The sequence below is a fragment of the Eufriesea mexicana genome, unplaced genomic scaffold (genome assembly GCF_001483705.2).
Source record: "Eufriesea mexicana isolate 0111107269 unplaced genomic scaffold, ASM148370v2 scaffold588, whole genome shotgun sequence".
Classification (NCBI taxonomy): domain Eukaryota; kingdom Metazoa; phylum Arthropoda; class Insecta; order Hymenoptera; family Apidae; genus Eufriesea; species Eufriesea mexicana.
Genome location: NW_016908796.1, coordinates 578,300 through 596,397, shown reverse-complemented (window position 1 = coordinate 596,397; position 18,098 = coordinate 578,300). Strand labels below are relative to the sequence as shown.

General features: G+C 49.2%; 1 protein-coding gene across 1 annotated transcript in view; it reads left to right on the top strand.

Moving 5' to 3' along the window:
- The first annotated feature begins 10,011 nt into the window (after positions 1-10,011).
- LOC108546212 (nuclear receptor subfamily 4 group A member 3) overlaps positions 10,012-18,098 on the top strand; it is a 32,861-nt gene continuing 24,774 nt past the window's right edge. Inside the window, exons 1-2 of the mRNA XM_017898175.1 lie at positions 10,012-10,174; positions 13,242-13,567. Of these exons, the coding sequence (XP_017753664.1) occupies positions 13,505-13,567 (63 nt within the window). The 5' untranslated portion in view covers positions 10,012-10,174; positions 13,242-13,504. The remainder of the gene's footprint in view (positions 10,175-13,241; positions 13,568-18,098) is intronic.

The window sequence follows — 18,098 nt, the reverse complement described above, 5'->3', positions numbered from 1 at the left end:
AAATTTTATCAAGTGGCGACTGAAGGGCGTCTCTCGAGTGTTAAGGGTTAAATTAGAGTGCGTCTTTGTGTGCTTTCGTTTCATTATTTTGGTGTTCTTTTTCTAAGATAAATTAGTTTTATGAGTTTCGAGTTTGTGTTATTCTGTTCTCATTATTTTGTCAATTTTGGTGCCTCGAAACCAGTTTCCACCATGCTGCATTATTTAAATATTTTTATCCAAATATGCCAATATGTTAACTGTCGTAAAACGTAAAAGATATTGGTGTCCATTCCAGTCCACAGGTTTGCTATTTCAGTTGCAACTCTGCGTGCCATAGTCAGCAGCAAGGTCGGTCACACGTCCGAACGTGTGTAAGAATGGGCAAGAAATGGCTAGAATGCTAATAATAACGAAAGGAGTGCATATCACGATCGGCAAGAAGGTATAAAATCAACGTGAGCTCGCAAAAACCGCGAGCATTCTCCCAAAGGGAACTCGAGAGGTGGTAAAACCCGGAGGAAAAAAGAATTCCACGTATTGCCCGTTCCATCCATCTGGCAATTTCTACCCGACGAGCAAATCCCATTATTTTCTCTTTAAAACGAACGGACGTATATTTCCGTAATCAATCTCGCGACAACGTTCCCGGTTCCTGCGAAAGCGCGTCGTGCTCGCCACGCACGAAACAACGAGGCCGCAAAAGGCGCAAAACAAACAGGCTGCTCATTCACGCCGGGCAAGTTCGCGCAGTCCATCATCGCGGCCGCGAAAGTTCTCGAGCCGAGGCGGAAAGCGCGAGGCTCTCCTCTTCTCGGCCCTCGATTAACTCGCCAGCCTCGCGCCGGCGATAAATCTGCGAAATTCACCGCGTTCCCAGTCCCTTTGCACGCGCGATGAACACGTCTCTCGGCCGACCTTCGACTAGTCGTCGAATCGCTCGTGGCCGTGGAAGCGGATCGCTCGCGGGTACACGCGGCTTCCGTGACGCGGCCCGATAACGGCGCCCGTGGCCCGACGAAAATCGTAAATTTTCCGCGCGATTAGCGCGGATACGAGGCGTAAATTAACGTCGCCGCGGCGCGGCTCCGCGTACACGCGTAACACTTTCGATACCGTTATCGCGACGCGCTTCCTGCCGACGTCGCGGAGGATCGGTAAACAAGCGGAAAGATCGGCAAGCCGGCTTCTTTTCCCGCGGATTCGCGATCGACGCAGGCCAGCACGACGCGTTACGCACGCTCGGCTCGCGCGGTGAAAGTTCCAGCCGAGCGTTACTATGCGTCCGCTTCGCGCGTATTTTTCAGCTGCCCCGACCCGATGTGGGCTGGATATAGTTTGGAAGTCGCGTGGGATGGAATTTTTCCAACCACGGAGTTACGCTTCCGATTGGGCGTGAGCAGTGCTCGATACACGCCGATGTTTCGAATTTCCAGTTTCAAGTTTTCACGAAGCTTCGAAGAGTTTTGGGAGGATTGCGAGAAAGGAATTGTATGATCCATGAAATTGGGGTGGAATTGCGGGAATAAATGTATCGATGCTTTGAGGGACTTCGTTTGAATTATGCGAAATAAATTTTAAAGTTTTAGTGTAATAAAATAATCGGGGGTTTTCTAAAGGGTTTCGCAATACATTATAATAGGATAATTTCAAATTTGACGCTTTCAAGGAGTTTCTAAGAGTTTTAGGGAGGATTGCAAGAGTAAAATTAGAAAAGATCAATGAAGTCGTGGAGGAATTACGAAAATAAATGTATCGCAAATTCGAAGGGCTCCATGTTGAATTATGGGAACTAATTTTCCAAGTTTTAATATAATAAAATAGTCGGGGAAGTATCAAAGAGTTTTATACTGCATTATAACAGGTTAATTCCAAATTTTACGCTTTCAGAAAATCTGGAAGAGTTTTGGGGAGGATTACGAGAACAGAATTGTATGATCGATGAAATTGGGAAGGAATTGCGGCAATAAATATATCAAAACCTCGAGGGGCTTCATGCTGAATTATACGAAATAAATTTCGAAGTTTTAGTGCAATGGAATAATCGAGGAATTTCTGAAGAGTTTTATGGTACATTATAACAGCTTAATTTTAGATTTCAAGTTTTCACGAAGCTTGGAAGAATTTTGGGAAGGATTACAGGAGCAAAATTAAAAAAGATCGACGAAGTTGGGGAGGAATTGCGAGAATAAATGTATCGAAGTTCAAAGAGGCTCCGTGTTGAATTATGCGAAATAAATTTCAAAGTTTTGGTATAATAAAATAATCGGGGAACTTCTAAAGGATTTTATGGTACATTATAACAGGTTAATGTCTAAGTTCCGATAAGATAATTCAAATTTTTTGAATTTCAGAGTAGAACGCGAGTTATGTTCGTTTGGAAGGTTCGAAAGTGGTCTACGGAGTGGTCCAGATTGAAACATTCGCGAAACTTTGCAAGCTTTCAGAGTGACTTACGAGTGGCAAAATTTTGCCGTTATCGCGGACATAACGTATTTATAGTTGCTCGTTTATACCTCGCTTATCCTGACGCGTGTCTACCGAAAGCAGCGTAGGCTGGACGTGAGTTTGGAAGTGGCTCGGAAATTTTTCGACGGTAAGTTAAAACTGGAATTTCTAACAGGTGATCCACGAACTTTCGAGAAGGTTCGACTCGACTTACTGTTAACGGAGACACGCGTAGCAGTTTAGACAGAACGATCCACGAAGTTTCGAAGGACTCGGTGGATTAGGCTAGTATCTTTCCGCGCAGAGAGGTTGGATATATCGTTTATAGGAGCTCGCGAGCAAAGGTTCGGTCGGAATTACGTTGGTCGGGTCCCGAGGTGTTTGAGTTTAATTATAACGCACATTTCTGCAATGTGCAGCGGTCCGTTGGTAAGCGCGGAGGCATAAAACTCGCATTTGTGCTCACGAGAGGCGCCATTAAACCACAACGAGTCGCTATTTTCTTCGCGCGAGGAGGAAACCTCTGTTCGTTGACTTCGTACCCGGCAACATCGACCTATTCCTGTCTTTACAGCCGCTGTTTAATCTTTCATCGAGGCGAACTGCTAATATTCCAGCAGAAAAATCGCCACGATTTTTCCTAATACCCGTATCCACTGCTACTCCTCTTCCTCTCCGTTTAATCACTTTTTCATTGAACAAAGAGAAAAGAGAAGAGGAAGAACAGTGGAGAATAATAACGACGACGATTATGGAATCCGATTATGGGATTAACCGATGGAGAATTAAAAAATAAAGTGTCGACAATTTTTCCTAATACCCATATTTACTCTTACTCCTTTTCTTCCGCTTTGCTTGATCTTCCTTTCGTTGAAAGGAGAAAGAAGGATAAAGAAAAAGGAGAGGAATGAAAACAATGATAGAAGAGAAGACGAGGAATAGAAAGGAACGATAACCACAAAGGAATTGAAAAATAAAAGAAACACGACGAATTAATTAGACCTAACCCAGCAGTGTTGACAATTTTTCTTAATTCCCATATTTACTCTTACTCCTCTTCCTCTGTTTCGCTTAATCTTTTCTTCCTTAGAAGGAGAAAAAAGAAGAGGGAAATGCGAAATAAAGAATAAAAGCAATGGTAGAAGAAAAGATGAGGAAAAATAAAATATTAATAATAATAATATGAGGAATAAAGGAATAATAATAATAGAATTGATAAAGAATTAAAAAATAAAGGAAACGCGACGAATTAATTACACCTAACACAGCAATGTCCACAATTTTTCATAATACTCATATAATATTTACTGTTACACCTCTTCTTCTGCTTCGCTCAATCTTCCCATCGTTAAAACGAGAAAAGAGAAAAAGGAAAGAATAAAAACAATTATAGAAAAGAAGACGAGGAATGGAAAGGAATAATAACCACAAAGAAATTCGAAATTAATTAGCAAAGAATCGAAAAATAAAAGAAACGTGGCAAATTAATTGGATCTAACCCAGTAGTGTTCACAATTTTTCCTAATACCCATATTTACTCTTACTCCTTTTCTTCAACTTCGTTAAATCCTCTTCTCCTTAAAAATGGAAAAAGAAAAGGAAAGAGGACAAGAATAAAAACAATGATAAAAGAGAACACGAGGAAAGGAAAGGAATAATAACTACAAAGAAATTCTAGATTAATCAGTAAAGAATTGGAGAAATAAAGGAAACGTGACGAATTAATTACACCTAATCCAGCAATGTCGACAATTTTTCCTAATGCCCGTATTTACTCTTACTCCTTTTAACCTTCCCTTCCTTGAAACGAGGAAAAAGAAAAAGGAAATAATAAAAACAATTATAGAAGAGAAGACGAGGAATAGAAAGGAATAATAACGAAAAAGAAATTCGAGATTACCCGGTAAAGAATTGAAAAATAAAAGAAACGCGGCGAATTAATTAGACCTAACCCAGCAGTGTCGACGGAGACTTGAACGCGTGGTGACGACGGAGACTTGAACGCGTGGTGAGTCGTGCCGCTGGGAGCCTGCGCGGAGATTCGGCGCACTGTCGCATGCTGGCGTCGAAGTCACCCGATTAAACGGCGCTCGTGTTCTCGCGTATAATGGCCGGCGACCGGTTCACGCGTTTCATTCAGAGAGACGTCGATGTTGCATCTATTCACGTGCACGGCCACAATACATCATAAGCTACCTGTTCGACGAAAGACCGGTCACTGGTCGCTCCTGCCCGCGTTTCGAGAGTAAACAGAGAGAACCCGTGAGGGATCGCGCGGATGGAACAGTGGCGGCTGCTCCATCCACACGAATAGAGGTGCTAAAAACGTTTTTACGCCGAGTCAAGAAAAGAATTAGCGTTTCGTGTAATACAACCTAACCCGAACCACGCGTCCTTTTCTCCCATTCGGAGAAACGAACTCCTCTCCGATATTTCTGCCAGGTTTAATTCGTCGCGTGGAACACGATGGAACGTTGCCATCGAACTCGCATCCGGGAGAGTGCGACGCGAAGTTTTCACAGAGGAATGCAATTTTTCATGTGATTCGGAGAAACCGGCGACGCTGGCGCAATTTCGCGACAAAGCGAATAACGACGGCAGAGAGGGATTTTCGTGGCCGATGACAAATGGCCTCGCTGTCGCGGAGGACGCGTATTTTACCGATAATAACTTGTCGCCGAGCGGCCAGAAGGATGCGCGCAATTACGGCCGACACGACCTACGACAGAGTCGGCTGGGAACATTTCCGATAAAACCACCGTCTGATGTATATCTCCTCGAGCTCCCATCATCGAAATAAAACTAATCCCCGCCGTTCGAATTTTACCACCGCGAAGGCTGCGTTTCCCTCGATGGTAATCGCGCGAATTAAACAGGAACTTTACCGTTCCGCGCGATGAATCGTGGAAACCTGGCAGCAGACTGGCGTAAAATGATTCCGCGCGGCTAATTCGACTTCATCGCGCTTAAGACGACGTTGCGGCGCGCATTACTCGAGGCATATTTAAGTAAACTCGTTAACTCGAATGACGTTTCCAGGTCACCTTGCCTTTTTCGAATCTTTCGAGTCACGCGAAGAATTCGGTGACCTACATCGTGTGCCAACCTCGAGAACATTTCGGTTCCGAGTATCCCTAAATTTTCTTCGCTTTTCGCGGATGCGGGGAGGGGCCGTGCAAGTCACCCCCGATGTCTCTAATCACGAAGTCACGAAACCCCGAGTTTCCTCGACGTTCGCAGAGAGCTCCAGCTTAGATGTCGACGAAGGTGAAGAAAAACTCGAGGTCGCGTCGTCGGGGACCGCTGTCAACCCGGCTGTCCCCTCTACCCGACGAAAATGTCGTCGTTGCTCCCTCTCCTTCGCGAAGTCGATCCGCCCACGCGGTTGCGTGCAGCCACCCACGCGGTAACGTGCACGCGTAACGACCGGCGACGATTCTCACGGGAAGGCGTGCGTATTCAAATGATCCGGCCGCGCGTCCACCGACGGCCGCGCTGTCACGAGCACGCCGATCCCCTAATTACTCGCTGCTAAACATCGCCGGCGAACATTCGGCGACGCGCTGCGACGCGCTGCAACGCGCTGTAACGCGCTAGGACGCGGCGCCGCGCGAGGAATAATTTCCGCTCGCGAGGCCGGCGCGCTCGGCGCGCAACTTTATACATCTTTTAAAGAACGAAGCGAGATCCCTCCCTGAGCAGGGTCGCAGCGCGCGACGTAGCCCGAGGCTGTCTTCTCTCGCTGGCTGTCCATTTTTCACCAGCCTCCCTCTCGCTTCGCCACCGGCTCTCTCTCTCTCTCCTTCCTCCACCTTTTTTTCCTCCTTTTAATTCCATCTCCTCCTTTTTCTCCTTTTAATCTCTCCCTCGGTGCGCGCGGCCTACGAGGACCAAACAGGGAGGAGAGGCCGGTGAAAGAGGGAGAGGCCGCGACGCGCGGTCGGAGAGAGAAGAGATTTCTTCGTCCTGGTCGCTCATTTTCTCCTCTGCCTCTCGTTTCTTCTATCGGAGAGGGCTCGCCACGCACTCTCTCCTCTCCTCTCGGCCTTTTCTTCCTCTCCTCCGCCAGCGCCGCCGCCTCTGCCTCCTCCTTGTCCAGCCGGCTGACTGGCCGACTGGCCGCCTCCCCCTCGCACGGCATCCCGAACTTCTCGCTCTTTCGATCCGGAGTCCATCTCCGCTCGTGTAGCCGGCCGCCGGCGGCACCAGCAGAAGCCAGCTACGGCAGCTTCGTTCTTCTTCGCTGTCTGCGTCTATATACTCTCGAGTCCGCGCGCGCGAGCGAGCGGGCGAGAGCGTTCGCAACGGGGAATCAATAGCACGCACGTGTGTCCGTGGCTATATCGGTGCACGGACCGCTGCCTCCATCTCGTCTCGTTTCTTTTCCATTTCCTCCTCCCCTCCCTCCTTTCGTCCATCGCCTCTTCCACTTCGCGTCCATCTTCTTCTTCCTCCTCTTCTTCTTCCTCTTCTTTCTCTTCTTCGTCCTCTTCTTCCTCCGGAGGGTGTCGTTTTTTCCCAGCCGTCGAACGTCCTGAGCCTCATAGAACGTCCGCAGAGGTGGAATCTCCACCTCTACTTCTTCTCTTTCTCCTTCCTCTTCGTCTTCGTCTTCTTCCTCTTCGGCTCCTTCGTCGTCGTCTTCGTCGTTCCGAGTCCCCGATAAAAAGCTCGATAAGAGGACGCCCGTATGGCCCACGGTGGCCGCCATGATTCTAGATCGGACATAGGGGAGAACAAAGGGGAGACCGGGTGAAAGTCGAGTGGTAGACCCTGGTGGAATCGGTCGGGTCGAATGGAATGGAAAGCGAGACAGATAGCCGAAAAGCGAGGCGCGTGGACCCACTACCGCGTATACGCGTAGCGTTCACCTTGGCCGTTCGACCTTAAGTCCTCATAGGATGTCGACGGGTATCTCGCGGATATCTGGACATCCTTCTCAAGGTGGGAATACGCGGAGGTGAAACGCTTCGGGGATCGAACGAGAGCCAACGAGTCGTGGAGACCGCGACGTCGCCGGCGACGCGGGGAGAGGAGAATTACGATAATCTACGTACGCAGTGTCCTCCTTCTTCTTCTCCTCCCTGCTGGCCGGCCAACTCCCGGGGATATCCTTCTCAAGGTAGCGAGACGGACAAGGAGAAAGGCTACGTGGCTGCGTTACGAGCGACGAAGACGCGAACGGACGATAACGCGCGAGTGTATAGGTTCCCGCGTCTTCGTCCATCCAGCGCGGTGGATGACCAGGTATCCTTGTCAAGGTAGCAGGTGAGAGAAGGTGGGAAGACGGTGTAACGGGCGGGAGAGACAGAGACGAACCTGGAGACACGATAATGCCGGGTGGCCAAGAGCCCCGGCTGCCTGGCTGCCTCGTCGATGACTCGATGCTCTGTTTGTATCCGTGCAGGTCGCCGTAGAGACGTTCTACCTGTCTCTGTCTCGTCACCGATCCTCCGGCATCGTTCTCTCCTCGTCTAGCGTTGGCTACCTGCGCGCCGGCTATCCTGTCTCCCGATCCCTCCTCCTCTCTCTCTTCCCTTTCGCCGCTCGCGTCCTTCTTTCGCTCGCCTCGTCTCTCACCTGGGCTCTCTCGCCGAGAGAGCCTAGGCATCGGAGGAGAGAAACGCGCGCGCGCGCGCGCACGCGTGCGAAAGAGAGAAGAACGCGAGGATAAGAGCGGAAGAAGAAGACAGGGAACGATCGGTGAAGCCGGAGGCCCTCTCCTGGCCACCACTCCTTACCTCACCGGTGGTACCTATCGCTCGGATTCTCTCCGAGAGGAGTGGGAGTACGGCGGAGAGAAGGCGCTACAGGTAGGCGACGAGAGGGAGCAGGAGGTCTGCGTGGTCGGAGAGACAGAGAGAGAGAGGCAGGTAGGGCGTCGGAGAAGGAAGGTGGATGAAAGGAGAAAGAGCCCAAATGGGGAGGCGTCGTAGGGTGGCCAGGTAAGAGGACGAAGAGAGACGCAGAGAGGAGATTCGGGAGCGAGGGAGGCTGACACGGTGGTGGAGAAAGAACGGCGGAGAGAGAGAGCGAGAGAGAGGAGGAACGCGTGTGAGGGAAACGGCCGGTGGTAGGATAGAGAGGAGAGGCACTCGTGGAGTGGAGCGTGTGTGTGGAGGAGAGAAGAGAGGGGGGTGCGAGACACGGAGCCAAGAGCGGGATGCTGGGAGGCGGCGGCGACGGCGGCCATGTTGCCGTATCCCGAGAGAAGAGAGAACGATCCGAGAGAGCACCGTGAGGCTGCTTCGTTTGTTGCTTGCAGCGGCTGCCCAAACTTTGGGTGGTTTAATTCTACCTGTTGGGCCGCACAGTTCGGGGTGTAGTGCATCCGTTCCACCCTCGAGTTCGCTCGCCACACGTTCCACGCAGAGCAAAACGAGAGCTCGAGTCTCGCGCGGCTTCGACACGACGTCGGTCGATCTGTCGCGCGGAGTATAGTACGCTCGCGTTCGCGATCCTCGGCGACGATGTCGTCGTGCTGCCCGTACACGTCGTCGTTCACCACGTCCACCACGTCGTCGTCGTCGTCGTCGTCGTCGTCGCGTTCCGTATCGTCGTCGCCGTTATCGTCACCGTCGTGGTCGTGGTCGTGGTCGTGGTCGTGGTCGTTGTCGTCGTTGTCGTCGTCGTCGTGGTCGTGGTCGCCGTCGTCGTCATCCTCGTCGCCGTTGTTATTGTTGTGGTCATCGTCATCCTCACCCTCCTCATCGTCATCGTCAGCGTCGTCGTGGTCGTGGTCGTGGTCGTGGTCGTGGTCGGCGTCGTCGTCGTCGTGGTTGTTAAAGCCGCGGTCTGCGCGAGCGTGCGCGTGTGCCTGAAGCCGGTGTACAAGTGTGAATCGTGGACAGACGATCCGGTTTGGAAAAACCGTTCCCGGTCCGGATCCTCGTGACTCGTCGAAGAGGGGTGTGCGCGAAAGGAACGATAGCGCTTGGTGACTGGCTAAGCGGAACGCGACGCGGAATGGACCAGAAACGAGGATAATGAGGTGCGCGGAGTGAATTTTGTGAGTTCCACGGTGCTTCTTTGTCTCGATCCCACACACCTCCACGTCTTTGCTCTATCCATTTTGCTCGCCTGTGCGCGTCCACAGTTCGGAGAGGAAACGTCGATCGCGCGCGATCCGTGTGGACAGGAATCCGTTGCCGCGTCGTTGTATCTCCTCTCTAGGACTACGGGAATAGGACGGAAAGAAAGGAGAGGATCGGAGAGGATCGGAGAGGATCGCGGTGCGTCGTGGAGCCGTGCGTGTGTCGCCGCGAGGTATAGAGGAACGAGGGCCACCCGCGGCACAGGGTGCCCTTCGGCCAAGAGAACGCCTCGAACTCGTAGACGCAGACGGATCCATCGCGAAGGTGGTGACACTATCATCCGTGGAGATGTGATCCGGAACACAGGAGGGACGCTTAGTAGTTTGTAGTTGGCCCCCTCCCCCCTCGCCACCCCACCCCACCGGCACCCCTCGACCTACCACCTACCATTCTCGTACCACCTTCTTCTCTACTGCTCTCCACGTACGCGTACACGCGTCTATACACGCGCGCACTCGCGTCCATCGTTTTCAGCCACCGGCACCGCCGAGATCATCCACGTCGATCCATCTCGAAGAAACGTATCTCGCCGCTCTCTCTCCCTCGAATGCAACGAGAGGCTTCCTTCCTTCCGATCGACCGAGATACACCCGGCAATATCCCTCGTACGTTTCTCTCAGTACGCGAGCCCCGCACACGCACGCACAGGCAAAGTGAGTATCTCGTCTAGCTGGAAGAAGCTCGCGATCCGTCGATGCGCGTTCATCGCTAACCGCGTCTTCCCGTCGACCTCTTCCCCGCGGATGTTCACCGGCTACCTGCGCGATGACGCACAGGTGACGCGCAGGTGGGCCGCCGGTAAACAAGCCGATGATGCCGAGAGGCAAGTGGGATCATCCGGTTCGCCGTCTACTTTTTCGCGTCCGTTTCGTCTTCCCGTTCCATTCTCCACCCGTTCTCCCTACCTTCCTCCTCCTCCTCCTCCTCCTCCTCCTCCTCTTCCTGCACCTCCCTTTCCGCTTCCCTCGTTCCACTTTCTCGTCTCTTCCACTTTCTCTCCACCCATTTTTCCCCCATTTTCCTCCGATTTTCCGTGCTCTCGAACGTGCTTTCCATGACCGATCGGATCACGCGGCGCGGTGCGCGTATCTAGGCTAGAGTTTAGCGGGATTACGTAAATCGGCGCGGCGCGCGCGTTCGACCGACCGGTAAGAACGGTCTCTCGCGGTCGGAGCGGATTGCGTGCGGCCGCGGAACGAACGAGACGCGATCAGCATACGCGTTCTGGCCAGCCGAGTGAATGGAAGACTCGCGAATATAATTGGCCCCGGTTAATGGTCGCTGCTAATGGAATCGCGCGTAGTCCGGCGTACATGCAACGCGTTCCCCTTTGGCTTTATATAACGCCGCGTAGACGTGCCGTGGCCAGCCATTTCGAGAACATTCTCGAACGGTCCACCGTCGTCGACATCGTCGTCCAGCGGTACCACGCTGCCTCCGCGTCTCTCTATCTCCCCTCTATGCTCTACCCGTGTATCTACGCGTCTCGCTCCGTTCCACCGTGTCGGCCGGACGTCGTCGGGATACACGTGTTAATCGGTTTGCCCACGTAGACGGAGCAGTGGCTCGTTCTCCGACCGTTCCCACGACCCACCAAACTCGCCACTAATTCTCACTCCCGAAACACTGCACGGAGAGGAGACAGCACACCTCCATAAACTTGGAACGTCCGCAGGTAGTAAAAGGAGGAGCGTCGTTGACTTCGCGCCAGGTACGCGGCAGAGACGAGCAAACATCTCGTTTTCGAAGGCCCCCTCGTCGAACCAACGGTCGAACAACCACGCCGGCTCTTATCCCCGTTGGGTTCACCGCGCGTCCATCGATACGCTCGAGAATCCAACCAGAGGCACCCCCGCGTGCCACCCTTTCGCTCGCTCTCGCGTACGTCCATGTTCACTGCGTCGAACCACTGAATCGGATCACTCCGGAAGGCGTCCACCGTTGCTGGCGCCGACCTTGGCCCCGATTTACCGATGATAATCGATTTATCGATCGGATCCGAAAGACACACGACAGACACCGCGATGAACGCGCGTCGGAGCCCGGTGTACCCGGGGGTTCGGGACACACGGTTTCCACACGGTTTCATTCGATCACCTCGCTCCGCGGAGGAGCTCGTTCCTCTTCGCAAAGGCTCGTCGAGTCCTCCGTCTCCGAAGGCATCGTCCACTGACGCGAAGCGAGGGAGTACAGGTACTTGAAATACAAACGGACCCACGGAGGTGGGTCCAATCTGATGCAGGGTTCCCTTTGAGAATCAGGTTAGACCGGCCGAACCTGCTCCTCTGGCTTCTCGTCTCCGGTCCGCGGTTGTATACCGGCTTCGTGTACCTACTCCTTCTCCCCAGTCGCCCCAATCTCCTTCTTCCGCGTAGTAGGTAGGCACCAACCTACCTACTTCCCGCCACCCTGTTCCTCGTCTCTCTCTTCCACGCTCGCAGCCGGTTCATCGCGTTCCTCTTCCTCTTCTTCGCGATCCTCTTCAGCCCCCACGGTGGTGGTGTGTTCTTCTCCCCCGACCGGCTAGCGAAAACGAAGAAATCGGTCGGCTGGCGAGGAACCGACGATCCCGGAGCCTTGCCGCGCCGACCCGAGCCGATATACTTCTCTCTGGCCGACGACGCTGGTCCGGCTTCCTCGTTACGTCTATTATTACACCTGTCTATCCGTCAGCCAGGCGGTCGCGGGTTGAATTCCAGTTTTACGCGACTGCCCTCCTTCCTTTGCCGGTTGCTGGCAGACACGCGGTAGTAGGAGGAGATGAACGAGCCGGGAGAAGAGGGAACCAACTGGTTTTACCGACTATCCACCTGGTGGACGCGACGCGACGCAAGGGCCCGAAGACGTGGAATTCGTGGTGTCCGACTGGTTTGGCCAACGTCCACGGATTCCCTGGCCGACCGGCCGCACGTGATAACTGAATCAACAGCCATCGAACCTGCTATTCTGGCTCGAACCCGGCTCTCTCTCCTTCGTCCGCGCCGCTCGCGTGGATCCGCGTGGCCGCAGCGCCAAGCCGCCCTCCCCGATGGCCTTCCTGATTCCGACCGATCTCGTTCTTCCGCCTGGACGTCACAACCTGACTTGCCAGGGCAAAAATGCCGCTCCAGCTTCCTGTTCCATCCACTTCTTCTTCTTCTTCTTCTTCCACTTCTTCTTCTTCTTCCTCTTCTTCTTCTTCTTCTGCTTCTGCTGGATATCGCGCGGCCGGTTCGACCGCTTGCTTCCTTCGCGTTCTTTGCGGCTGACAGACCGCCAGTTTGGCTTCTCTTCGCGGTCGGCGTTTAGGGAACGCCGACTCTTTTACCGAAAGGAACGTGTTCCAGTATCCCAGACCAGACGGGAGCTTTTCACTCTCGCCTACCTGCCTTCCTGCCTTCCTGCCTGCCTGTCTGTCTCACTGTCTGTCTTCGACGCCGGTTTATTACACCTGTCTATCAGAGCCGCGACCGCGAAACCGTTTCCAGTTTGACGTGCTCGTAGCCGGTTGAAATGAATGGAGGAGAGGCGAACCAGCTGGTCCCACTGATTGCACGTTGCATAATCGAAACGCGACAGAACGACGGGTATTCCAACGCCGTTCGCGTCCTCGTCGTTGCCCGTCTTCCGTTCCGTCTTCGTCGAACCCGCCCGTCCGATCCGCCGCTCGATCATTCTCTCTGTTTGGACAAGGCCGAGGCCTTCTTGTATTTCTCTCTTTTGTTCCGTTTTGCTTCGCAGGTCCTCACTGCCTGCTCCTCTTCTTCCGTTCAATCACGTGCCATACAACGCTCAGCAGCAGACTGTGATACGCAACCCCCATGCCTAGAACCCGTTCGTTCGCGTAGACGTAGTAGACGATTTTAGTCGACCGCTAGAGAGGATCGGAGCAGAGAGGCCAGACTTTGGAGGAGGACCGAGCGTCGCGGGACAGGAAGCCCGTGCAGCCAAACACGGCCACGATTAGACGAACTGGAAAGAGAAGCGGAAGACTGCGCGGGAGAATGTCGACTTGCACCGACGAGGCCGACAACGCACCCCTGCACATGCAGGAGGCTCTATCCCCGGTTAGTTCACCTCCATTTTTATATTTTCAGCGTTTTTATTGGCCATTTGACTACTCTGTCACGCCGAAATAGCGTTTCGTGTTTCGCTCGGGAGGATTTTTATTATTCGAAGCATATAATGGGAAAATAACGATAAATTGGTGATACCAGGCAAGATTCTTATCTAATGGAGCGTTTATCTTATTGGCAATCACGGGTGACCACGGGTTGCGCCTTGGTAATAGTTGACAGTCAACAAACTGTCAATTTTCGTTCAATTTTTAGAATTGTAAGTAGTTCAAGCGTCCCTGATCACCAATGACCACCGTGACGCCTTGGTATAACGGTTGACAATTCATTACCTGTCAATTTTTATTCAATTTTCATGACTGCATGTAGTTCAAGCGTTCTGGTTACCAATAACCACCGTGGTATCACAGGAGAAATCGTAACCGATCGTATATGACCAACGTGGCAGTCAAATAGTTGACCGATTTCATTCTTCTAATCTCTCATTCGTATGAGGATTAACAAAAATTCGAATCCCTTTCTGTATCCTGTCATGGTTACGAAATTCACTCAACAGAGTGCCAAACGTAACTCTCATTTAACGAGGGCGAGCGGGTCTCTGTATAAGATAATACTACCAAAATGGAGAAACTTGTTTCTCTGTCAGATATGCGGGGAATATAGATTGACAGAGAACAGCGAAATTAAAAGTATCACTGACAAATGCACTGTGACTGCTCTTCTGTGTCACTGTCTTACTCTTACTACAGTAGTCTAGACACGTTTTATTCACTCGTGTACACTGCATACTCATAGAAAGCACCCCAAAAATCTCGCGTATATTCCAAGAACTGGATCAAGAATTATTCGTCATTCGTATTGACATTCATCTTGAATATTCTCGCTATTGCGAATATTGCTGCAATTTTTCTTCCAACCCCCCATCGACTATGATCAACGTATCAGGCTTAACACCTTGACTGCCATGCAAGAGGGCCACGATAAAATTTCCATTATTCCTAGAATATAAGGATGAATTATCAAACAATATAGCAAAAGAAAGAGTTCCTCAAATATTCAAAAATTGGTTAGACTGAAACAAATATAAATTTAAGAAATTAGTATCGTCGAACATTGGTGACCACCATGGCTTCATGGTGAGGAGACAAGCGCCGGTCATTGGTGACCACCATGGCAGTCAATATCTTAATAGAAAACACTCTTATTTCCTAAAAATTCGGCAAAAATTCCACTGCTTTCTGCTATTGAAAGATATCGAGAATCGAAGGTGTCAAAATTTCCGCAACCCTGGTAATAATCCCGAAACTCACCCCATAGGAATGGAAATCCTCTCGATTTCCGAGAGGAACGCGAGAAATGCTTATTAATGCTCGGTAGATTCGGATAAGTATAAATACCGAGACACGTGTGGGATTTCGAGGATTTTTACACGGCTGCAGCGAGGGGTGCAGGTGATTAACGACCGCCGATGGAGCGGTCGCGTCCACGCCCCCTTCGATTTCGACAATTCACGGAATGCAATGGCACGACCATGGGTGCGGGTTCCTTCTCGCGTGGGTCATCGGTTGACCTTCCTCCCTTTCTCTTTCTTTCTGGCCTCTCTCCCGCCCCTGCCGTTTCGTCGGTACCACCCGTTGCGTGAAATAACGAGAATGGCGGACCGACGAGATTATTGCCGGTTGCGTTGTTCCAGCGTGGAACTTCTGGAACGACCCTGAGACGCCACGGCGTCCGGTGATGGACGAGGCTGGCGTGCACCCAAAGATCCAGGATCGACTGTCGATCTCGAGTAAAAATCCCGGATAGACGCGGAGAGGTTGTCCTTTCTTCGCCGTTTCTTCTTTTCTCGTTTAGGTTAATTAAGTTAAGTTAAGAACGATTAATTCGCGATCGTTTGCGGATCTTTGAGGATCTTTGTCGATCGTGGGATGACGAAGGATCGATTTTCGAACGAGAAAAACGTTGGAGGATTCGTTGACCCCTGATAGTCGTACTGTTTGTCTTATGGGAGAAGCTTCGCGGCTTGACGCGAGAAAACGTGCGTCATAGATGAATAACTTTCACAGAGGATTTTCGGAGTTCTGGGAATGGGTTTGGAGTGTGTGGGAAGAATGGCTTTGACGTATCGACGGCTCATCTGTCGAGAAATCTCTTCACTTATTGGGGACACTCTCGTTGCAGTTATTTTATTAAATAAATTTTGTATGGGTTTATCTATCGTCGATTAATTCGATAATAGTTAAAAATATTGGAATATTGGAGAAAATTTTAGTATGTGTGTGAATAATATTATGGATTTAATATATTAGTTAGTTTGTAAAAGAATTTCGTTGTTAGAGTCTCCCTTCTTCGACTTTATATTAAATAAATTTTGTATGGGTTTATCGATCGTCGATTAATTCAATAATGGTTAAAAATGATAATAAAATATTGGAGAAAATTTTAGTGTGTGTGTGAATAATATTATGGATTTAATATAATAATTTAACGAGGAATCTCGTTGTTAGAATCTTCCTTTACTGACTTTATATTAAATAAACTTTGTATGGGTTTATCAATCGTCGATTAATTTAATAATAGTTAAAAATGATAATAAAATATTGGAGAAAATTTTAGTATGTGTATGTAAAGAATATTATGGGTTTAATATATTAGTTAACTTGTCAAGGAATTTCCTCGTTAGAATTTTCCTTCTTCGATTTTGTATTCTTCCTGGAGGTTTCTCGAGGTTATTTTATTTCACGAATATTTTATTCATTGACCAATTGTCAATTTATTAATAAAATTATAATAATTAAAAACGATATTACGATATCGGACAAAATTTTAGCGTGTGTGTGTGAAGAATCGTGTGGGTTTAATATATTGGTTAGCTTGTCGAGGAATTCTTGCATCTTCGATTATTATTCCTCTTGGAGACACTCCCATTGTAGTTATTTTACTTTAAGAATTCTCCGATTATCTATTAATCGACTGTTAATTAATATAATATTCAACCAAATTTTAGAGTACCTGCATACTCGTATGTATTTCACATATTAATTAATTTATCGACGAATCTCGTTGTCAATTTTTGAGTTATCTCGACACTTTCTTACTCTATATTAATTGAAAATGGTTACCGATAGATCGAAAGATCAATAACTCGGGAATATAATGGAGCAAAGTTGCCAGAGCCCTAAAATTCGGCAAGGCTGTTAAAAAGCAAAGCCAACAGGTAAAGCTCTGTAAAAACAGAGAACGAGAGGTCCGTGGACAAAAGGAAGATTCGAAAGGAAAGCGAAATACGTTTTTCTGTAGATCCATGGTGGATCCGACGCCTGCTCGGGGCCCCAGTCGAGGGTTCGGCCCTCTAAACGAATTCCAATAGCTTATCGCTCCGGGTTGATGTGTATATCGTTCCCGGACGGCCACTCCTCGACAGAGAGAAGCCTGAAAAGATTTTTACTGTCACCTGGCCGCAGGTTTTTAACCTCACAATAGTATACCTGTCGCTTAAAAGTGAAACTCTGTAGCACGAAAGCCCGTTATTTGCGTGGCGTTGCTCCACAATGGAGAGACCGACGCGCGTAAGCGGCTCCCCTAAGAGTCTCTCTGGGCCCCAAACACCAAATCCACGTCGGAATTACTACGCTTCGTCTCGTTCCTCAACGTAGGTGATACGATTTACGGTAACGAGATGGAATTTGCGTCGTTGCGTCGATGTAAATCGACTTAAGTGTAATATTTCCTTGCTTTAAGCAATTTTTATTTTCTTCCTTCTTTAAATTTTTATTTCTTTCCTTTTCTCAATTTTTCTTTAGATAGGAAATTATCCGTAACCTTCCTCGTGACTGCAAAAATTTGAAAAATGTAGGATTCTGAATTTTTCTATTGAATTTTTCCTTTTTTCATAGCAATCGTCCAATTTTTACTTATTTTCTTTTCCCAATTTTTATTTCCCTCCTTTTCCCAATTTTTCCACTAAAATTAAAAAGAGAAATTATCTATAACCTTCCTCGTGAGTGCAAAAATTTGAAAAATATAAGATTCCGTATTTTTCCATCGAATTTTCTTTTTTCGTGTCAATCGTCCAATTTTTGTTTCCTTCCTTTCCCCAATTTTCATTTCTTTCCCTTCCCCAATTTTTCTTTAGAGGAGAAATTATCCGGAATTTTCATAGTGAGTGCAAAAATTTGAAAAATGTAAGATTCCATATTTTTCCATCGAATTCCTTTTTCCCTTTTCCATATCAGTCGCCAATTTTTATTTCCTTCCTTTTCCTAATTTTTCTTCAGACGAGAAATTATCCATAACCTTCCTCGTGAGTGTAAAAATTTGAAAAATATAAGATTCCGTATTTTTCCATCGAATTTTATTTTTTCCTATCAATCGTCCAATTTTTATTTCCTTCCTTTCCTCAATTTCTATTTCTTTCCTTTTCCCAATTCTTTTTAGACGAAAAATTATCCGTGACTTTCCTCAGGAATTACAAAAATTTGAAAAACGAAAGATTCCGAATTTTTCCTCGAATTTTTCCTCT